The 20,461-nt window shown below is 39.0% G+C and overlaps 6 protein-coding genes across 18 annotated transcripts; 3 read left to right on the top strand and 3 right to left on the bottom strand.

Moving 5' to 3' along the window:
- Positions 1-69: 69 nt before the first annotated feature.
- Positions 70-2,197, bottom strand: LOC104745448 (bifunctional protein FolD 2). Its single transcript, XM_010466691.3, has 5 exons — positions 1,763-2,197; positions 1,118-1,301; positions 840-997; positions 524-736; positions 70-412 (listed from the first exon to the last, which is right to left on the bottom strand). Exons 1-5 carry the CDS (start codon positions 1,874-1,876, stop codon positions 182-184), a joined length of 900 nt encoding a protein of 299 aa, XP_010464993.1. The 5' UTR covers positions 1,877-2,197; the 3' UTR covers positions 70-181.
- LOC104745446 (retinoblastoma-related protein 1) lies at positions 2,127-8,060 on the top strand. 2 transcript variants are annotated; one of them, XM_087489702.1, is made up of 18 exons: positions 2,127-2,621; positions 3,008-3,108; positions 3,217-3,321; positions 3,418-3,560; positions 3,643-3,739; positions 3,849-3,895; positions 4,132-4,324; positions 4,454-4,520; positions 4,606-4,785; positions 4,886-5,941; positions 6,037-6,199; positions 6,300-6,372; positions 6,506-6,682; positions 6,776-6,895; positions 6,978-7,110; positions 7,202-7,314; positions 7,412-7,527; positions 7,608-8,060. In XM_087489702.1, the coding sequence occupies exons 2-18, from the start codon at positions 3,025-3,027 to the stop codon at positions 7,777-7,779; spliced, it is 3,039 nt and encodes a 1,012-aa protein (XP_087345828.1). In that variant the 5' UTR covers positions 2,127-2,621; positions 3,008-3,024; the 3' UTR covers positions 7,780-8,060. The 2 variants fall into 2 exon arrangements, with proteins under 2 accessions (XP_087345828.1, XP_087345829.1); XM_087489703.1 differs by having other exon boundaries at positions 2,195-2,621; positions 7,611-8,060.
- Positions 8,061-8,406: 346 nt separating this feature from the next.
- LOC104745445 (putative protein arginine N-methyltransferase 3) lies at positions 8,407-11,366 on the bottom strand. Its single transcript, XM_010466688.3, has 7 exons — positions 10,755-11,366; positions 10,187-10,663; positions 9,973-10,070; positions 9,618-9,696; positions 9,283-9,522; positions 9,028-9,195; positions 8,407-8,947 (listed from the first exon to the last, which is right to left on the bottom strand). Exons 1-7 carry the CDS (start codon positions 11,064-11,066, stop codon positions 8,513-8,515), a joined length of 1,809 nt encoding a protein of 602 aa, XP_010464990.1. The 5' UTR covers positions 11,067-11,366; the 3' UTR covers positions 8,407-8,512.
- A 40-nt stretch (positions 11,367-11,406) lies between these two features.
- On the top strand, positions 11,407-12,803 carry LOC104745444 (NADH dehydrogenase [ubiquinone] 1 alpha subcomplex subunit 6). The gene is made up of 2 exons (XM_010466686.3): positions 11,407-11,657; positions 12,354-12,803. The coding sequence occupies exons 1-2, from the start codon at positions 11,439-11,441 to the stop codon at positions 12,534-12,536; spliced, it is 402 nt and encodes a 133-aa protein (XP_010464988.1). The 5' UTR covers positions 11,407-11,438; the 3' UTR covers positions 12,537-12,803.
- A 358-nt stretch (positions 12,804-13,161) lies between these two features.
- Positions 13,162-17,111, bottom strand: LOC104745442 (transcription factor TGA6). 12 transcript variants are annotated; one of them, XM_010466685.3, is made up of 11 exons: positions 16,899-17,039; positions 16,258-16,464; positions 15,350-15,532; positions 15,243-15,315; positions 15,077-15,151; positions 14,926-14,985; positions 14,728-14,805; positions 14,306-14,357; positions 13,758-14,029; positions 13,435-13,680; positions 13,162-13,312 (listed from the first exon to the last, which is right to left on the bottom strand). In XM_010466685.3, exons 3-11 carry the CDS (start codon positions 15,415-15,417, stop codon positions 13,166-13,168), a joined length of 1,071 nt encoding a protein of 356 aa, XP_010464987.1. In that variant the 5' UTR covers positions 15,418-15,532; positions 16,258-16,464; positions 16,899-17,039; the 3' UTR covers positions 13,162-13,165. The 12 variants fall into 12 exon arrangements, with proteins under 12 accessions (XP_010464987.1, XP_010464983.1, XP_019092512.1 ...); XM_010466681.3 differs by lacking the exon at positions 15,243-15,315 and having other exon boundaries at positions 15,352-15,532; positions 16,899-17,111; XM_019236967.2 differs by lacking the exon at positions 15,243-15,315 and having other exon boundaries at positions 15,352-15,532; positions 16,258-16,302; positions 16,899-17,074.
- Positions 16,985-20,361, top strand: LOC104745441 (serine carboxypeptidase-like 14). The gene is made up of 14 exons (XM_010466676.2): positions 16,985-17,790; positions 17,881-18,026; positions 18,122-18,198; positions 18,292-18,414; positions 18,502-18,604; positions 18,700-18,737; positions 18,841-18,942; positions 19,029-19,115; positions 19,194-19,262; positions 19,366-19,437; positions 19,520-19,638; positions 19,744-19,857; positions 19,956-20,001; positions 20,087-20,361. The coding sequence occupies exons 1-14, from the start codon at positions 17,660-17,662 to the stop codon at positions 20,165-20,167; spliced, it is 1,308 nt and encodes a 435-aa protein (XP_010464978.1). The 5' UTR covers positions 16,985-17,659; the 3' UTR covers positions 20,168-20,361.
- The last annotated feature ends 100 nt before the right edge of the window (positions 20,362-20,461 follow it).

Genomic DNA, 20,461 nt, shown 5'->3' with positions numbered 1-20,461 from the left:
GTCACATGATGCCACCCTCATGTTGTATTGATTTTCGGGAAATAAACTTACTTGCAAAGTGACATAAAGTAATCCAAAGACAATGTCAATTTCAATTTATTTGAGAGGAGAAATGTCATGAAGCCAAGTACACAATTACAGAATGGAGAAACTCCGGTTTTATTACAAACAGTGGGCTAATTTACTGGCCAAAGACCCGCTTGGCACCGTCTACTGTGTTTCTGAGAAGCATTGCAACTGTCATTGGGCCAACACCACCAGGGACAGGCGTAATAAAACCTGCAACTTTAGAAGCTTCTGCGAAATCAACATCTCCAACCAACCGGTATCCTGATTTCTTACTTGGGTCGCTGACTGCGTTAGTTCCAACATCAATTACCGCAGCACCTGGCTTTATCCAGTCGCCCTTAATCTGAAAAGTGAAGACGAGAGTGTTTAAGAATTGATAAAACTATTCCCATTAATCTACATTGAGGTAGATTAGATTTTGATATAAATAGACAATGAAAAAGTGTGAAATCACCATGTGGGCTTGTCCGCATGCAGCAATAACAATGTCAGCTTCCCGGATGATAGCCTCAGGATCCTTGGTGTGAGAATGTGCAATCGTGACAGTAGCATCAGCCTTGAGCAGTAGAAGTGAAACGGGTAAACCAACAATATTACTCCGACCTACAACAACTGCTCTTTGCCCCTTTATCTGTACACCGCTTCTAGCTAAGAGTTCCAAACATCCCTGTGCACACAACAAATCACTTCATCGTTTAGCCACAAGAAAAACTTGACAGGACTATTTTCTTGGAAGAGACTGAAGTCTGCATGCAAAGGAGGAGCAGTACCTTTGGGGTGCAAGGAAGGAAGAGGGGTTCTCTGCCTTTCATAGCTAGCTTACCAATATTAAGAGGATGGAAGCCATCAACATCTTTATCAATGCTGATTGCACCCAAAACATTCTCCTCATTAATATGTTTCGGCAATGGGAGTTGAACTAATATGCCTGCAAATCAAGTATAGGTGAGCAAGGATGTTCCCATTTACCAAAACGGCAGACCTGGATTTAAACATTAAAGTTGCCATTCATAATTCAATGATAAGCATCATGTACAGAACAACTAACCATGTATATCGGGGTTTGAATTGAGTTCATGAACTTTGGTAATAAGATCAGCTTCAGAAACTTCCTCAGGTAGACCCACATCAAATGACTTAATCCCAACCTCAGCGCATGCTTTCCTCTTTGTGTTCACATATGTCTGTGAATCCTTTCGATCCCCAACAATAACTACCGCTAGTCCTGGGACCTGCACGAATGGTAAAATCAAGACTCGATTGAATCTTGTGCTCGTATTCTTGAAACTATATAACAAGAGTGTCACAAATGTAAACAAATCAATTCAACCATTCTTTTACAGTTCTCTCTTCCCTTCTACTTCATTACAAGAATACTTCCCTTCTACTTCATTACAAGAATACCAAACCATATAAACTCAGCACACCATATGTCTGATATTTAGACATAACAGTATTCTACTTGAAGTAATGCAGACAGTTCAAAGATCCAGCAAAACAAGAGATCAGTGAAAAGAGTTCACACCAAAGGCGGCAACAAAAACAAATCTTTGCAGAACATTCATTGATTTAACTACAAACCGGAGCTAACATCTTATGATCAATTAATCACGCTTCGTTTGGGAAAAGAAGAGAGACATATCAAAATTAAGACACTGTGATTCATACATGAAGATGCGTCCTATATATATACCTTGCCGTGTTTCTCAGATAGAACGCGAACTTCCTCGGCGATCTCTGATCGGATGGTATGAGCAATCTCCTTGCCGTCGATGATCTTCGCCGTTTGATCAGATGGTGACGCCATGATGATGATCTAACTCTCGTCTCGTGTCGGAAAATATCTGATCCTATGATTTTAGTGGTGCATCTCTCTCTCTACTCACACTCGGAAGACCAAGAGAAGACTTTAAATTAAATCTAAATCCATCCGCGAATAAGGACACTCCTATTCCTGCAACCAAACGAGAAATCCAAAACTTAGACAAAACGCCGTCGTATGAAAAGTGGGCCCAATCATAACTCTCACGAGGCTTTGTCGCGGTCACGAAAACCCAGACGGCGTTAGTGGGCCCACTCCCGTTTGTGTTAACCCTCGCCGTGACGGCGAATCTTTTTCCCTCCCAGCGTTTCACGCAAACAGTAAGTAAAGGTTTGGCGGTAAAATTGGGTCATAGATGGGTACGTGTCGAGTTATGAGTGGATATAAGTGCGCGTATATAATTGTATACGCATGTGTATGTATTCGCCGTGTTGTTTTTCCCGCGCGAGATTATATCCTTTTTTAGGGTTTGCCGCATAATCAGACCCCCATTCTAGTTCTAGAGAGAGAGAGAGAGAGTCAGGTGAAGAAGATAGAGAGAGGGCTAATTTTTATTTTTATAGGATTTACGGAGATCTCTCGCTTCTTTTTTTTTCCAGTGGTTCTTCTGAATTCGTCGGCGTTACCAGTGTGTGAGTTCTTAAAAGAAAAAATTAGATCTTCTGCTCAGCTTTTTAATCGGAGACGTTTGGTTTTTTTTTGGGATCTGTGTTACAATTAAAAAAAAAAGGTAAGATCTTTCTCTTTTTTTTTCTTCTCCTGCGCATATCCTTCGATTCGAATTTTGTTTTCTGTCTGGGTTTAATCTGAATTTTTTTTTTCTAATTGGATGTTTCGCGATTCAATTGCAACTTCGAGAGAATTTTAATTGAAAATTTGGGTAATTTTTTCCCAAAGTTGAGGTTTTGAGATTAGTTCCCAATTTCTCTTTTTTTTTTTTTTTGTTCTGCCCCAAATTTTCGTATTTTCTGAATTTGGGAATTTTGCGAGTTTGTCTTCTTCCGTATGGGTTTGATGTGGTTTCAGTTGAAGTTCAATGTATGATTAAATCAACAAGTCTTTTTTTTTTTTAATAAAGTTGAACAGTTTAATTGGATTGATTTTTCATATTTTCAGCTGCATTGGAGAAGACGATGGAAGAAGTTCAACCTCCAGTGACTCCGCCCATTGACCCTAATGGGAAAAGAAGTGAAGCCTCTCTATTGGACATATGCGAGGTTTGTTACTTACTCTCTTTGCTCATCTCGTTGCATGTTGTTGACTTCTCTCGGGTTTTTTTTTTATGACTAGATCTAATATACCTGGAGTTGATTTTTTTATTACAGAAAGTTCTATCTCTTGATGGGAGCACTTGTGACGAAGCTTTGAAGTTGTTTACTGAAACCAAACGAATTCTGTCAACAAACATGTCTAACATTGGAAGTGGAACGGTGAAATTTACTTCTTTTTTGTTTTCTCTACTTACGTCTTTATCAGTTAACTGTATGGTTCACTATGACTTAACTCTGTTTTGATCTTCTTATTAGAGGGAGGAAGTAGAGAGGTACTGGTTTGCTTTTATCCTCTATTCAGTGAAGAGGCTTAGTGTGAGAAAAGATGGGGATGGTCAGTCAGTGTCTGGTGATAATGGGTTTAATCTAAGTCAGATACTGAGGGCTCTTAAGCTTAAGTATGTAATGCTCATTTTCGTCCTTCCTTACCATTCTTTAGTTCATTTGAAGTGATTTTATTCCTTTTTTTCCTGTTTTCAGTATTGTGGATTTTTTCAAAGAGTTACCTCAGTTTGTGGTCAAGGCTGGATCTGTACTAGGTGAACTTTATGGCGCAGACTGGGAAAACAGACTTCAGGTACTGCCCAACTTCTTTATTTTAACTTTTATTTGTAATCTATCAGTGTTGTTAAATATGCTTCTCTTAACTTGTGTTACTTTACTTATTGCTAATTTTTACTTACTAGGCAAAGGAGTTGCAGGCAAACTTTGTGCATCTTACCCTTCTAAGCAAGTGAGTTTAGCTCCCTTAATAATAGTGGTTGACATAGATTCCATTTTTTAGACCTGATACTAAGAAGCAAAATTTCTTCCTATGCAATAATCAGAAGATAGGCTTGCAGTATTCTTTCAAATTTCTGTTAATTTAAATTCAAATTTACAGATTTCTGGTTTTATGTGAATATTTCTGTGAATTGTTTTGAGGACTTGTTTAAGTATGATGTTTTTGGTACATTTCCTTGGTAACAGACACTATAAACGTGGGTACGGGGAATTCTTCTTGACATATGATGCAAACGCAGAAAAGAACTCTGCGAACTCTTCTAGCTATTTGCCGGATAGTTATCGTTTTGGATGGCTACTCTTTTTGGCACTCCGAAACCATGCGTTTAGTCGATTTAAGGACCTCGTGACATGCTCAAATGGCCTAGTTTCTATATTGGTTAGTGACTACCTGTGATACTCTCCCTAATCTGTCATTCATTTTAGTCTTGCTGTACATTACTATTTGAAAGACACCTCGTTTAAATAATGTAGTTAAGTGTAGGCTAACTCCTTTTTATGTTATCAGGCTATTTTGATCATACATGTTCCTTGTCGGTATAGAAATTTCAGCTTCCAAGATTCTTCTCGTTTTGGTGAGTGTTTATTTTTTCTTCTCTCCTGATAAGCATGGCAGCATGGAATGTTTATCCTCTATTTTCATTATGTGATGAATCTCAGTTAAGAAAGGCGACAAAGGTGTAGACTTGGTTGCATCACTTTGCAAGATATATGACGCCTCAGAAGATGAGTTGAGGATAGTAATTGACAAGGCAAACAATCTGGTAGAAACAATATTGAAGAAAAAACCATCTCCAGCATCTGAGTGCCAAACTGACAAGCTAGATAATATTCACCCAGGTAGGTCTAAAAACATTTTCCTTCTACAATTAAAGAGTCATGTGAGTTCACTGAACAGCTGCCTAATTGTTCTTCGATTATATACGGTGTTTTACTGCAGATGGCTTGACCTACTTTGAGGGTTTACTGGATGAGACGTCCATCTCAACTAGCTTGATTACACTAGAAAAGGATTACGATGATGCATTTTGTAGTAAAGGCGAACTCGATGAGAGGGTATTCATCAACGAAGAGGATAGCTTACTTGGATCTGGAAGCATATCTGCAGGAGCTGTAAATATTACTGGTGTCAAGAGGAAAATTGATACTTTAGGCTCACCTGCAAGGACATTTATAAGCCCACTTTCTCCTCATAAGTCGCCTGCTGCTAAGACAAATGGTATTAGCGGTGGTAACAAGTTGACAGCAACACCAGTGAGCACAGCAATGACAACCGCCAAGTGGCTAAGGACTGTCATATGCCCGCTTCTGCCACAACCTTCTCCTGGATTGGAACATTTTCTTAAGTCATGTGATAAGGATATAACTAATGATGTCACACGAAGAGCACACATAATTTTGGAAGCTATATTTCCAAATAGTTCCCTTGGTGGCGGTGGAAGTTTGCAAGCTGTTGACTTGATGGATGACATATGGGCAGAGCAGCGGAGATTAGAAGCTCTCAAGTTATACTACAGAGTTCTTGAGGCAATGTGTAAAGCAGAAGCTCAGATTTTGCATGCGAATAATCTGAACTCTTTATTGACAAATGAGCGGTTCCATAGATGCATGCTTGCTTGCTCAGCTGAATTGGTACTGGCTACGCACAAAACCATAACAATGTTGTTCCCAGCTGTTTTGGAGAGGACTGGGATCACAGCTTTTGATCTCAGCAAGGTAATAGAGAGTTTCATCCGACATGAGGATTCTCTGCCTAGAGAGTTGAGACGGCATCTGAATTCACTGGAGGAACGACTTCTAGAGAGTATGGTATGGGAGAAAGGCTCTTCAATGTACAATTCTCTGATTGTTGCTAGGCCGGCGCTTGCATTGGAGATAAAACGGCTCGGATTACTAGCTGAACCGATGCCATCTCTGGATGCAATTGCAGCACTTATTAATTTCTCTGAAGGAGTACATAATGCATCATCTGTTCAAAAGCATGAAACTTGTCCAGGTAATTTTATTTGTTTTTGAAGAAAATCAGTTTTGTAACCTGCTGTTAATGGTGTGCTTTTCTTACCCAAACTTGTCAAATTTGCTGCCATATAGGACAAAATGGGGGGATTAGATCGCCCAAAAGACTATGTACTGAATACCGCAGCATTCTAGTTGAACGCAATTCCTTTACATCACCAGTAAAGGATCGTCTGTTGGCCTTAGGCAACGTGAAATCCAAGATGCTGCCACCTCCGTTGCAGTCTGCATTTGCCAGGTACATTTTCAGTTATTATGGGTATAAATGGCAAGTTAGTATACCTTTTTAGTTATCCCTGTACTTCTTAAGTTTACCTTTTCCGGATTTATGTCCACAGCCCAACACGGCCCAACCCAGGAGGTGGAGGAGAAACTTGTGCAGAAACTGGAATCAATATTTTCTTCACAAAGGTAGGTCAATGAGATCTTTGGATATACTACTAATTGTTTGGTTGGATGTACTATAAAACGTGGTATGGATTTCATTATTTTCGTCTGGCAAATGTTTTAATGGTCCTACTCACTATATGGTGGCTCTTCCCAGATTAATAAATTGGCTGCTGTCAGAATCAATGGAATGGTGGAAAGACTACAGCTTTCAGAGCAAATAAAGGAGAACGTATATTGTCTCTTCAAACATGTACTTGCTCAGCGGACTTCTCTTTTATTCAATCGACACATTGACCAGATCATTCTCTGTTGCTTCTATGGAGTGGCCAAGGTGAGTAGAGTGATTCAAAGGTCTTAACTTTATGTCATCTGGTTTATAATGGCTTCTCCTCCGCTTACACTTTTTCTATTAATCACCTTGTAGATATCCCAAATGAGCCTGACTTTTAGGGAAATTATATACAACTACCGGAAGCAACCACAGTGTAAACCATTAGTTTTCCGCAGCGTTTATGTGGATTCATTACAATGTCGCCGTCAAGGGGTATATACCCTCTTAACCTTATGCTGAACAAGTCTTTTTACTCTGTGGAGAATACTGAAATTTGTGACAATGACTTGAACAGAGAATAGGGCCAGATCATGTTGACATCATCACATTCTACAATGAAATATTTATTCCCGCTGTAAAGCCGTTGCTGGTGGAGCTAGGTCCTGTGAGAAACGACCTGGCTGTAGAAGCCAATAATAAGCCTGAAGGTAACTAAGAAATGCCAAATAGATACTTGTTAGACGTCAGCTTTGTTTTTAAATCCCCAAGTTAAGTAATCATCATATTTTGGATTCATAGGTCAATGTCCCGGATCACCAAAGGTGTCTGTGTTTCCAAGCGTTCCAGACATGTCCCCTAAAAAAGTATCTGCAGTGCACAATGTTTATGTTTCTCCTCTTCGGGGATCAAAGGTTAGTACTCAACTCTTTATCATTATATGACCAAGTCTTGAGGAGGAGGTTGGTGACAAGATTGTTTGGTTACCTCCCACGTGTTGTGTGTTTGCAGATGGATGCTCTTATTTCACACAGCTCGAAGAGTTACTATGCTTGTGTTGGAGAGAGCACACATGCTTACCAGAGCCCTTCAAAGGACCTATCTGCCATCAACAACCGCTTGAACAAGTAAGTAAAAACAAAAAACATTTCTCATCAGCTTCTTCCTTAAAACTAATCCACTAACCCAATTTCGTCTGGTGTCACAGCAGCAGCAGCAGCCGCAAGAGGACGCTAAACTTTGACGTAGAAGCAGGGCTGGTCAGCGATTCCATGGTAGCAAATAGCCTTAACCTCCAAAACCAAAATCAAAACCAAAATGGAAGCGATGCATCGTCCTCAGGTGCTGCGCCCCTTAAAACAGAGCCAACAGATTCATAGACTATCTTTCTCTATTTGCAACGCCAACTTCTCTTCAACTATAGCATCTGTAAATCCTATGTTGCAGAGTTTGCTTTTATGTTTAGCTTTCTAGTTTATAGTGATCACCTCAGGCTATGAGCGGATGGATCTCTTTGTGGTTTCTTTTTCTTATCTATCTAAGTTAAGTCAGTCTTAATAAGCGTTAATAAATGTTTTCTTTTTTTCACTCTTTAATTTTAACTGTATCATTCTAACTAAATTTGTTTTCCACTATATATATAAATAGGCTTTTTAAATTATTTATTGGATACGGTTAATAACAAACAAATTACGTGATTAGCAATACGGAGTATACTAGAAATGTAAGGCCATCATTTGTAATAGAGTTTGGGCAGTGGACAGAAGTTTCTACTTTAATCCTTGGCCTTGTTTTCGGTCTAGTCTCCTCTGGTAAATGTTTGATTTTGTTATCAACTGCCACTGCTTACAAAGAGGCAAAAGCAATTCCTTAACTGTAAATATATTTAGAATTGTCTGTATTGAATAGGTGCCTGTCTTTCCTTCTCCATCTCTCTATAAATTTACGTCGCAAGACAACAATTTATGTCAGATTTCAGATGAACTTAATGCTCTAGCAAGCTCATCTTACTAAAACTTTCTAAATTTAGCAAATAATTTAACAATCTTGCAACTTATGAAAAGATCCTCGGCAAAATTGATGAAAAGATTCTTACAATGGCTACAATAACATTCATAGATTAAATATCTGAATTGGCCAACGACGCTTCTGACCCTTTGAGCTCAGCCCAGTAGCCTCTAAGGACACGTCAATGCTGCGATGCTCATACGATCGTGCAACACTCACACGCAGATGAATGCTTGAGGCAGGAAGCTCTTCGGTTCCAATGTCTCCTCTTCTGTCATCACCAGTCAGAAGTGAGGCTGGTGCCATTGTGATTGGTTCTTGAAAAGTTAAGACTGTCTGAGCCCAGTGTGTTGGGGGGGTGTAGGGTGATGTAGATAGTACAGTCGGGTTTTCCTTGCAGAACCTATTGGTGAAACCTGTGTCGAACCACAGCACAACACCATGGCACAACCTAGTTTTTGCTTCTGACTCAATGGGCTCCAGCGTTGCGGTTGCTGTGAAATCCACTTCATCCGGTTTCATGGTAGCCAGGTCAAATGTCTAGAAAAATAGAAATACAAGGAAATTAATTTCAAAGTTTTTTTTTTCTGGCAAAACCACAGAAGTTTGACCTTTCAAACCTGAAGAAGGGCGGGCTCTGTCACTAAATCACGCTCCTCTATAACGTCAACAATGGGAAGTCGAGCAGTATCTTCAAGAATTTCCTTACCAATTGAAGACATGTCAAAGCCATAAACATCTTCCCAGAAAGGAAGACTTGTGGCACCTTTTCCAAATCCCGCAACATACTAATCCAAGAAGAAAAAGAGATAAAACTCATCAAGACGATTTTCACGAGAAAGACAACATTTGAAGGGCAAAAGATAAGTTTTTACCATGGTGGCCGTGTCAGGGAGGATTGCACCTCCAGGTTTCAACCACCGATCTCTTGCATAGAGCACAGAACTGAGCATTGATTCATATAAAAGGCAGTATCCCATCCATTCGCTGACTAACACATCAACACTATGAGGTTCGATCTGTATCGACTTATCTAGCTCTTCAACCATTGAGTGTGCAACTTCAAGTACCCCATTATGCTCGTTGTCATTGAATACTTTGTTATCCTTCGCAATCTGGTTGCAAAAAATCGTCAACCAGGCAAAGAATAAATATATACGAGGGAAAAAGACAAATAATGAAAATCTTGTAGCAGGTAGAAAAAGGTAACCTTAGTTGCAACTTTGGCCATCTTCTCACTAGCTTCAACTGCAACTACCCTTGAAGCCCCAGCTTTAGCAGCAAAGAGACTGCAGAAAAAGGATAAATTGGTTATTACATGCACACTAAAAATAAGGAAGTACCAACAGTATGACTTAAATAATCAAAGAAGCCTTCAGAATATGAAACAAAAGAGATAAACAGTACCACCAGATAAGAAGACTATATAACAAGTTCAATCACATGATTTAGCCTTAAAAACAAGATGCAACTGCTGAAAATGAGGGATAAGTTTCCCTAAGAGTATGAGAAGAAACCTAAACGAGATATCCACTAGAGAGTGAGAAAGATAGCTACTAACTCACCTCAATATCCCAGTTCCACAACCAACATCCATTACAACAGAGCCACTCAAGAGAGTAGGATTCTTCATAAGTGCATCTCGGTATGCTTCTGTTCTAACCTGTTACAAACATCAGAAAAATTGAATAAAATCTGACAGCGGACAGACAGTGGTCATAATCTGCAAGTGCAAGTTACTTAATGTGAACATGATTCCAGAAAAGATTAGTGCATTACCTTATCACTAAGCATCTCCTTGTGAATGCCGAACGAACTATAAGATCCAAAATAGTTTTCATTCACCTTTCTAATGTTCCTATTAACTAGTCTTCCATCACAAACCTTTGGTTCTGCATCTTTCCCATTGACTATCAAATCACCCGCAGAACTTTGCTCCTTCATGCCATTACAGTTAGAGAGCAAATTCACATCCTTACTTCCATTTATATTGCTTTTATCACTGCTCGACATTGAGGTCTCCCCTAAAGCCTCAACATCAATGCTTAAATCCCCAAGCTTCTCCAAATCCTCCATCGCTTCGTCTCTGTCAAACGTGTCTTCTTCTTCTTCATCTTCCTCATCATCAGCAAATGAGTACAAAAGCGAATCATCCTGCAAAAAAGGCTTCAGATACTTCTCTTCATCCCAAGGAAACTTAACATCCTTGAAATCACCAGCTTCAATCCTCCAACTCAAACATTTGTACTCAGCCACCTGGTTGCATTAAAAAGGAATCAACTTTAAGAAAAATAACAAAACTTTAGAAAGCAAAAAAGAAGAAGCAAGAAGAAAAAACAACACAAACCTGTGAGCGGATGTAATTGATGAGCTTAAACGAAGAGTAGAAATCGAGCTTCAGTTCCTTTCTAACGCTACGAAAATCAAACCCGTGGCTCAGACGACAGTGTTCGAAGAGCGAATCACAGGAAGTGTAGTGAGAATCGCAAAACAAACACAGGAAATCAGATTCGGAGCCGTCGTCTTCCTCATCTCCTCCTCCCACTCCGACGCCATTATCGTCTGCTTTCCAATCTCCCCAGTCTCCGTCTTCCGAGAAGTTATCTTCTTCATCATCGCTGTAGTTGAGAATCTCGTCCTTCACCATTGTCGCCGACATGAAAAGTATAAATCAGTACGGCGCTAAGTTCTCAAGAGAGGTTTAAGAAGCGGAGACACCCCGGCGGGATTGTATGCAAATTACTTTCCTAACCTTTTTGGTTCAATCAAATCTGACTTAAATCCAGAGAGTAAACCGAAACTAACCGGAAATAATTACGACTTGTCGTCTCCCCACCTTAAGAGCCCATTAGCCCATTAGCAACTTAGTCTGAAACGATAGGCCTATAAGCCCAATAGTCACTTAGTTCGAAACGACGTCGTTAGATAACTGTGGAAGCAATCAGATAGTCTCCGATGGTTCCCATTCTCAAATCCGGTAACTGTGTTTTTTCTCAGGTAGACAAAATTCGCGATTCGATAAGATCAGAAAATGGCGGCACCTTTCACGTTGAGGAAGATTGGTGTACCACCGAACTCAGCTAACCTGACGGAAGCTCGTCGCCGTGTTTTCGATTTCTTTAGAGCTGCCTGTAGATCTATCCCCACAATCATGGACATTTACAATCTTCAAGATGTTGTCGCTCCTTCTCAGCTCCGATTTGCAATCTCTGCTCAGATTCGGAACAACGCTCACATCACCGACCCGAAGGTACCTCCCATAATTTCACTCTGATTAACCCACGAGGCCAGGGTCCTCTCTTCGATTGCCGGAGATGGGATCATTTAGTCTCCCCTAATTGGTCATGCGCCTTGGTAGGATTGGATTGGTTACCACATTGACCAAGCAATGAGCTTTTTTCTCATTTGTTAAAGCTGATTTAGAGTTTGTTTCTGCTTTGTGAAAAAGCTTACACCTTTAACCGTTTGGAATTTAGGGAAGTAGTTTATGCCAACAAAGCCTTGATTTATGGGTAGTCTAATCTTATGAACAATAAAAGTGTCTTGTGGATTGGGCGCTGGGTGTTGATTTCTTAAGAGTGAAAAGGTGGGAGCTTTACTTGTTATATTCTGCTTAAGCTTTGTTACCTTGTGGTTCCTTTGTGTCTGGCATCAAAGACTCTTCTTTGCATTTGTATTCTTTCATAGGCGAGTCTGTTGTCATCAATAGACTAAACCCGCTACTACATTATATACTTAATAGCGTAATATGACTAACAGGGTTGTTGGCTTTTGGTGTTAATATTTGCTTTGTGTGGTGATTTGTTTGTATTTTGAAATATCAATTGATAGCATCTTCTTGAGTATGATTGTAGTGATCTTGGGGGGTTTTTTTTTTTTTGGTTGGCTGTCTTTTAAGGTGATTTTAGAATGTAATCTAGTCCTGATTGAGGTGTTTCTTCTGCAGGTAATTGATCTTCTATTATTCAAAGGAATGGAAGAGCTGACTGACATTGTGGATCATGCAAAGCAGCGCCATCACATCATTGGTCAATATGTGGTAGGTGAAGGACTCGTGCAGAATACTGGAAACAAGGATCAAGGGAGAACTGATTTTCTCAAGAATTTCTACACCAGCAACTACTTTTGAACTGGTGATGTTTACTTTTCAAGTTTCACATAAGCTGTACTGGTTATGCTGCTTCAGTTCATGCTCAAGTTTTGCATAAGCCTTGCCAGTATTGTATTGTCGACTTTTGGAAGAAATCTTCTTCCCGAAAATAATTAGATCTTTTCATTTGTATGAGCATTTTCTCTGACTCAGGCTGGTTATACATAGTACTAGCCAAACCTCTGTGAAATTTTATCTGTGACAGTGTTTGATGGGCAAATCTTTATATGATTTCAAGATACACAATCTGCTCTCTTTTTTGAACTCTCTATATAAATTGAATTGGTCTGTTTGAGATTTGATCATACAATCGAAGTTCCTGAAAGGATCCCACCTTCTGTCATGTTCGTTACACTGATGACCTATCTGCTTTCAATATTCAAAGACCTATAAACATTCACTCTCTATAAACTACACAACCTGATGGCTAAAGATTACAACACACACCACACTCAAAGTCTTTCAAAATCTGCAGTCTTCTTTCCCAAAATATTGCTTTTGGTAAGAATCCTAGAAGGCCTTGCTTTGTGATCTCTTGGAAGGAGTATCCCTCCCTATTTGAGTCATAAGATTATGTATAGAGCTCAGAAGAGCTTTATTCTTGTGTATCACTCTCGTGGCCGGGCAAGCCACAAGGAACTAAGAGCACGTAGTCGAGATGAATAATCGTGTATGGCAAGAAGAGCACGAGCTGACTGACGCGTTGTTAACACTCTAAGCATCTGCTGCAGCGTTTGCAGCCTCAAGTTATCAGCCTGCCACCAAGAAATGCCCTATGAACTCCATTACAGACAGATTCCTATATATAAGATTTATTTCTTTGTAACATCGCAAGCTCGTTATATATCTCACGATAGTATCCACATCTCAAACGTACCTGGCGGATGAATCCTTCAAGGGTGCCTAACTGCCCCATTGCCATGGCCATCTGACCCATGTAGCTCGCAACATTATCAGATGAAGTGGAACCAAGAGTACCACTGGATAAAGTATCAGCTAGGGATTGCTGTAGACTCTCCATCCCTTGAGATAGGGCATCTTCCGCCTGCTGCGACGTCTGCTGCAAGCTATTCAAGCCCATTACCTGTCGTTCGGTCATGGGCTCTAGCTGATTCGCAAGAAGCTGTTGTGAAAACATACCGACTCATTTAAATTGGTCTGACCATCAAAATTTTCTCTGTGAACTTGTAAAGAGATTACCTTGAGAAGTTCGGATGAGCGGAACCCGCCAAGCCACAAGAAACATCTCTCAGCTGGTGTTTTCCACATTCCAGATAACAAATGGAACACATCATTCTTAGCTGCATTGCTCTTAATCCTGAAAAGCTCCTCATAGTGAGCCATCACTCCATCTACAATTGTCCGGAGCTCAGTATCACCTGCATGAGCATTCAGGGCAGATCTCAGCTCATTCATTTGCTTGTTCTTTTCTTCAAGCCACCGTGAATGTTCGGCATCAAATGCCAATGCCCCTGCAGAAAGACAAGTATACTAGATCAAGAACAAACCCACAATACTTACACCTTGCAGACCTCAGCCTACACCAGCGCGAACTATATGAACTTCAGTATTTATATCACCATTACTTTAATTTCTTATCCATATCATCACTCTAATAATTTATGCTGATTATTATAGATGACTTATGCTGATAACGAGTAGAGTATATATATGCACTTATCTTACCTATAAACAAACTAAAAGGATCAATCTGAAAAGTGAAAACTAACAGAGAAGAAACAACCTACCATTTCCACCAGTAGAATGAGCTTGGTCTCCTGAACTTGAGATGAAAACGCCCTAAAATTGAAAAGGAAAGAAAATTATATATATAGAATTTATGTATGCAGAAGGGACAGATATACAGTCATCACAACGAATCTGATAAGAACCAGAATAGAATTCTCTTTATACTTTCAGGATCCAATGAACAGACCAGAAGGACCTAAGGATTACTTTTAGAGCATTACCACCTTTAACCAACAAAACTATCTATGACCCATAATTCTGTTACCTCCTCTACTTTAGCTAATCCAAGACTCAACTAACTTGTTAATTAACTATTCGTTATAAGTTGAACTGGCATTAGGCCTTGGCTGAGGTCTCTTTTATCTTCTTTATAAAGAGTTACTTAATCAGAATCAAACAAAATAGGAAAGTAAAGTAAAACCTGCTGTCTTGCTCTTTGCAGCTCCTGCTCAAGTTGAGTCAGCTTTAATCGACTATTCTCCAGCTGCTGAACATACGCCTATGGAGGAAACAATAAATTTTTTAATGTAATGGCATATAGACATGCTTCTAGAGATGTTGCAAAGAAGTAAGAGGAATACATAAGAGATACCAAAACAAGAACAGATGCAAGATGTACCTTCTTTCTCAATCGGCTTTTTCTTGCTGCCTCCCGATTTTGAGCAAGCCTACGAAGGGTCTATGGATCAAAATAAAAGGGAAACAAAACAGATTACGAATATGCGCAATACAAACAGATACTTGTTCATCCACAGAGAAGAATTTATCACCTTTTGATCCAACTTATCCTTTGATCGGTCACTGGAATCAGACGCAGCAGCAAGCATCATTTGCCCTCTCTCAGACTGCAATTAACATCAGGAATTACTATGTCATTCAAATTTTGCCTCGTTGACGAACAAAAACAAATGATTTGTCCTGTGGATTTGGCTCTACCGGTAGATCGTCCCAAGTTTTACCAAGGGAACCCGGTGCAAGCCTCCCACGAGTGACATTTTCGAGAAAATACGATAATAAAACGAGTAGATGCAGATTACGAGCTAACCCCCTGATCTCTATGATCTGTATCGCCATCAGTTGAGACATCAGTCCTTGAACTAGTATCAGCCATATTACTTTCTATAGTATTTACTTGACTCAGAGACTATCCACTTGTGCTCCCTTTTGCTGTGGCAATTTATGTGATTTACCTCTAGTGTAAAACTTTACACTAGAGGAAGCAAGGACTGCCAAGAGGAAATGAAGATGAAGGAAATTATCAGATACCAGGGTAAATAAACATTAAAACAGAAGAGAACTAAACACACCTTACGAAAACAACCAATACATATGGAAAAGGAACAACCAGTGAACCATTGACTGTGCTGAAACAGTTAAAGTACCATTTTTTTTGCTACCATAACTATATATAATCCACAAAAACTCGTTCGCAACGAAAAATCAATGCTCTTATAGACATAGCAAGCAAAGGTAACTGAAAGACATACGGAATCTTAAAGCAGGATACTCGAAGAGAAAATAAGAACCCTTGATGATCACAAAGATACTGATAACAAGAGAAGGAGCTTAAGGGCATCTGTATAGACAGAAAATCAAGGCTTGGCATCTAACAAGAAGCTCTTTCGCAACGAAAATTAATGCTCTAAATCCTACCCCAAAACCACCTTAGATGCCAAAGACGAAGAAGAAATCGAGATTGCAAGCCAAAGCTAACTGAATGTAAAAGATCACTTGAAAGGAGAAATAATACTATGTATATGTCAGGGATATAAAGGAAAAGAGATACAATTTTGTAGCAAACTTAATATACTGCTAGACGACTCCAGTTTACCAAAGCAACTGACTGAGGCACCGAGAAGAAAGCAAACCCAATATAATTCTATCCAACCAAACAAGTAGTTCCGAAAAGTCCAAAATTCCTCAAAGATTGATTAACTACGTTCAGACATACCTCTTAGCCAATAGATCGAAGTCAACACTAGTGGAATTCATGTAACTGCAGAGACAAAAAGCTGCCTCAGTTTGGAATTTAGGCACACTCACAAGAATCAATTGGCTGACTGAAATTGGCTTAAGTCACACTGCAGTAGCTCAACTAACTGAGTCTTTTTAGGAATTGGAGTCGTAACGAAGAGAACGGTTGAAGTACTAACATCGACTGAAACAATAATTACAGCGGATTCAAAATCTAACACAAGCGAGAAATAAGCTTATAGCAGCTCATCACTCAAATCAATAACTGACAACAGAGGATTCAAAATCTTTTCTCTTATCAGAATTCAACAGACACAGTGAAATTCAAAGCATACTAATATTTGAAATCCAATAATTTCCCAAGAGAATTAGATGGATTTTAGTAGCTGAAAACGTCAACAAACAAAAAAGTTTGATACTTTCAAAGCTTGTGAAAGTCAACTAGGTCTTAATTTCCAAGGCAAACACACAAAGTAAAAGAAAACAAAAAAAAAAAAAAAAAAAAGGTAAGCTTTCCAATCACAAAAGTAAAACAAAGAACAAAGGAAACTTCAGACAAAGAAAAATAAAAACAAACACCAAAGGATAAAGAAGAGTTGGAGAAAGCAAGAAGCTCACCAGAGAAATGAAATCTTCTGTCTGAGTAAATAAGGTTGTCCGAAATCGGATTGAAGGAAGCAAAGCAGAGAGAGACACGATCCCGTAGATTCAATCACCGAGACGTCGTTTTGTCTACAAAAAACCCACCATCCCCAAAAGAACATCGAACGGGAAATTGCAAACTTAACCCCCATACTATTCTTATTACCACCAATTAACTTATATATTCTTAAAATTACAAAGTATCTCCTACTGCAAGGTTTAGGTTTTTTTTAGATATGGCAATCGACCGGTTTATATGGTTAAACCGATACTCAACCGAAAAGATTCCATCTTTTTTAGGGTCAACGGCTCAACGGCGGCTCAACGGCTCAACGCCTCTGTTTTTGGAGTTAATTTACGAAGGTATATTGGTGTTGGAGAGGCAGATGAAGATGTTCTATTACTTCATCAAGTCTGAGACTGAGAGTAATCAACAAACTCATGCACATATGTTAACCTTACCAGTAAAAGTTTAAAAAGTAACCCCATAATATACTTTTCTCCTCGATCATCGGTATTTCAGGCAATGCTAATATCGTCGAAACAATAATTTTGTCTTTTACCGGTTTTCTCCCATGTTCAATAATCTGCAAAGCATTTAATTACACGCCATGTTGTCCCTTCCAAGTACATTCTCACGTGCCCAAATGTCTCAGGTTTAGACTTAAAGATAAACTGATTCTCAACAGAAAAGGTTCCAGCATTGTAAGGGTCAACGCCTCAACGGCCAAAAAAGAATGGCTTCAAGGATATTCAAGTTGCTGCTTCTCCAGCTTGCGTTTGTGTTGATTCAACATGCTGATTCTGGTTCTACCATCACATCTCTACCTGGTTTTGAAGGCCCTCTTCCCTTCGAGCTCGAAACCGGGTTCTGTTCCTCTGCATCCTCATCTTCTTATCACTCTTAATTATAACGTTGACTCTGTGTTCTGAGTTTTTTGGAGTTAAAATCATGAAGGTATATTGGTGTCGGAGAGGCAGATGAAGATCAACTGTTCTACTATTTCATCAAGTCTGAGAGTAATCCAGAACAAGATCCTCTTCTTGTATGGTTAACTGGAGGACCTGGCTGCTCTTCTTTCTCTGGTCTTGTTTATGAGAATGGTAACAAAATAAATTCTTAACTCATTCTCATGTCTCTCCGCAGACTATTCAGTGACTTGTTTGAATTGAAAAAAAAAACAAAAAAAACAAAACAGGTCCTCTTGCTTTCAAGGTTGAGACTTACAATGGAAGTGTTCCCACGTTGGTTTCTACTACATATTCATGGACTAAGGTAAAAATAAGTTGTCTTCCTGATTACAAACACAACTAATGAAACTATTCTTCATCTCTTTAAGCTGTGGAACCGATCTTTGATTCTTTTCAGGTTGCGAATATTATCTATTTAGATCAGCCTGTTTGTACTGGCTTTTCCTACTCAACAAATCCACTTGCTGATATACCAAGTGACACAGGATCAGCTAAGCGGGTCAACGAGTTTGTTCGTAAGGTAAAGTGAAAACTCAAAGCATCTACATTGACTTTTAAAGGCTTTTCTTTCTTTTTTTTAAACTGTTTTTGGTGATTTGTTGTGCAGTGGCTAGCTAAGCATCCTGAGTATTTCTCCAACCCTTTCTATGTCGCCGGAAATTCTTATTCCGGTAAGGTGATCCCTGCCATCGTTCAAGAAATCTCAAATGGTAATTTTGTTTCTTCTACCACCATTTCAATCCCTATGCAAGCCCTTTACTTTGACTCTATGTTCTTAATCAGTTTTTTTACCAATTTACCACAGGAAATTATATATGCTGCAAACCTCAAATAAATCTTCAGGTTCATTATTAGCTAATATGTTTGCTTCTTACGTTATATCCATATACCTTAAGAAGAGCATTCAGAACTGAAGAGGACTTTTGTTTGCCCCACCTTTCAACAGGGCTATGTGATCGGAAACCCGCTAACATCCTATGATCCTGATCGAGACGCTCGCATTCCATTTGCTCATGGAATGGGACTCATATCTGATGAACTCTTTGAGGTAGAGTTACATAAGCTATGATGATTTAGTATCTTGTTACCACAACAAAGCAGTTAACTAACCAGCTCAAATCTCATACTTTGTAGTCGATGAAGAGAAGCTGTGGAGGAAACTACTATAATGTAGATCCTCTGAACACAGAATGCTTGAAACTCATTGAAGATTATCACAAGGTACACAATCTGCAATTCAGTTGACGCAAACTGTAAAAAACAAAAATAACTAACTTAGAACGTGATGGCTGTTTACAGTGTGTTTCTGGAATATATGATGAACTCGTTGTAGCTCCAAAATGTGAGACAACATCTCCTGATTGTTATGTAAGCGAGCCAACTTGTATTTATGTTTATCTTCAGATCAATAGAAAACCACTTAACTATAACCATGACAGAAGAATATTGACTAGGTTGTTTAATTTTGCAGACGTATAGGTATATGCTATCCGAATATTGGGCTAATAACGAGAGCGTCCGCAGAGCACTCAAAGTTGTGAAGGTATATATACGACAAGTTTTTTGACAAGATCATTGGTTAAATCTGTTGATCAAACCCCTAAGATGCATGATTTTGATCTCAGGGGAGTAAAGGGAAATGGGAACGATGTGATTTTAGTGTGCGTTGTAATAAAGACATTAAAAGTAGCATACCATACCATATGAATAACAGCATCAAAGGCTATCGATCTCTCGTCATTAGGTACACGAATGTAACTACTTCTTTAGCAAGCAAGCTTGTACTTTTCATTAGTTACTTACTTGTATATATAAGTTTGTTTTCTGGCATGGTGTTTCTGTTGAATAGCGGTGATCACGATATGACAATCCCTTTCGTTGGAACACAAGCATGGATAGCATCTCTCAACTATTCCATTATTGAAAAATGGAGGCCATGGATGATACTCGATCAAGTCGCCGGGTATATATAAATACTATTTCTTTTTCTCTGTTTTTTTTGTGGTTTTTAACTTGCGTAAGCTGCTCGTCCGACGAGATCAACCTTTTTGTTATTTGCAGATACACCAAGACTTATGCCAATAAGATGACATTTGCCACCGTGAAAGCAAGTTCTTTTGTCCACATTTTTAATTTTCATAAAAATGCAACCTCAGGTTTTTAAACTGGTTAGTTGGTTTTGTTTATTATAGGGAGGCGGGCACACGTTCGAGTATAAACCAGAGGAAAATGCAATCCTGTTCAAGAGGTGGATAAGTGGCCAACCTCTTTAAACACACAAACCGTAATATTTGGAATGATCCTATTGATTTTCAAGCGGAAATTGTTTGGTTTGATTCGTTTTTTATCTGAAATAAATGTTACATGTTACACTATATATCAGAAGACAACAGAGAGATCCCAGATTTGAAAGTGATGCGAACGTGACTAGTGTACTTTGATTAAAGAATGCACCCTTTTGTCTCCACCTGCTAAAGAAGCTCATTTAAGACTCATCACATATACACAGATAACAGATTGTTAACCTTAACAATAGTTTAAACAAGTTGACCAAAATTGTTTTATCT

This window comes from Camelina sativa, chromosome 15 (genome assembly GCF_030686135.1).
Source record: "Camelina sativa cultivar CO46 ecotype springtype chromosome 15, ASM3068613v1".
Classification (NCBI taxonomy): Eukaryota; Viridiplantae; Streptophyta; class Magnoliopsida; order Brassicales; family Brassicaceae; genus Camelina; species Camelina sativa.
The sequence above is the reverse complement of the archived record's forward strand: the minus strand, read 5'-3'. Positions and strand labels throughout refer to the sequence as shown.

Coding starts and splice junctions, on each gene's coding strand:
- LOC104745448 (XM_010466691.3), bottom strand. CDS start 1,876: ATGGCGTCACCATCTGATCAAACGGCGAAGATCATCGACGGCAAGGAG. Junction 1,302..1,762: donor TATCTGAGAAACACGGCAAG/GTATATATATAG, acceptor CCATTCGTGCAG/GTCCCAGGACTAGCGGTAGT. Junction 737..839: donor TCCTTCCTTGCACCCCAAAG/GTACTGCTCCTC, acceptor TTGTGTGCACAG/GGATGTTTGGAACTCTTAGC.
- LOC104745446 (XM_087489702.1), top strand. CDS start 3,025: ATGGAAGAAGTTCAACCTCCAGTGACTCCGCCCATTGACCCTAATGGG. Junction 3,109..3,216: donor CTCTATTGGACATATGCGAG/GTTTGTTACTTA, acceptor TTTTTATTACAG/AAAGTTCTATCTCTTGATGG. Junction 7,528..7,607: donor ATCAACAACCGCTTGAACAA/GTAAGTAAAAAC, acceptor CTGGTGTCACAG/CAGCAGCAGCAGCCGCAAGA.
- LOC104745445 (XM_010466688.3), bottom strand. CDS start 11,066: ATGTCGGCGACAATGGTGAAGGACGAGATTCTCAACTACAGCGATGAT. Junction 10,664..10,754: donor TCAATTACATCCGCTCACAG/GTTTGTGTTGTT, acceptor TAATGCAACCAG/GTGGCTGAGTACAAATGTTT. Junction 9,523..9,617: donor TGGCCAAAGTTGCAACTAAG/GTTACCTTTTTC, acceptor TTTTGCAACCAG/ATTGCGAAGGATAACAAAGT.
- LOC104745444 (XM_010466686.3), top strand. CDS start 11,439: ATGGCGGCACCTTTCACGTTGAGGAAGATTGGTGTACCACCGAACTCA. Junction 11,658..12,353: donor CTCACATCACCGACCCGAAG/GTACCTCCCATA, acceptor TTTCTTCTGCAG/GTAATTGATCTTCTATTATT.
- LOC104745442 (XM_087489696.1), bottom strand. CDS start 15,392: ATGTCTCAACTGATGGCGATACAGATCATAGAGATCAGGGGGTTAGCT. Junction 14,806..14,925: donor AAAGCCGATTGAGAAAGAAG/GTACATCTTGCA, acceptor TTTCCTCCATAG/GCGTATGTTCAGCAGCTGGA. Junction 14,030..14,305: donor TCATTCTACTGGTGGAAATG/GTAGGTTGTTTC, acceptor GTCTTTCTGCAG/GGGCATTGGCATTTGATGCC.
- LOC104745441 (XM_010466676.2), top strand. CDS start 17,660: ATGGCTTCAAGGATATTCAAGTTGCTGCTTCTCCAGCTTGCGTTTGTG. Junction 18,027..18,121: donor TGGTCTTGTTTATGAGAATG/GTAACAAAATAA, acceptor AAAACAAAACAG/GTCCTCTTGCTTTCAAGGTT. Junction 19,438..19,519: donor GAGCACTCAAAGTTGTGAAG/GTATATATACGA, acceptor TTTTGATCTCAG/GGGAGTAAAGGGAAATGGGA.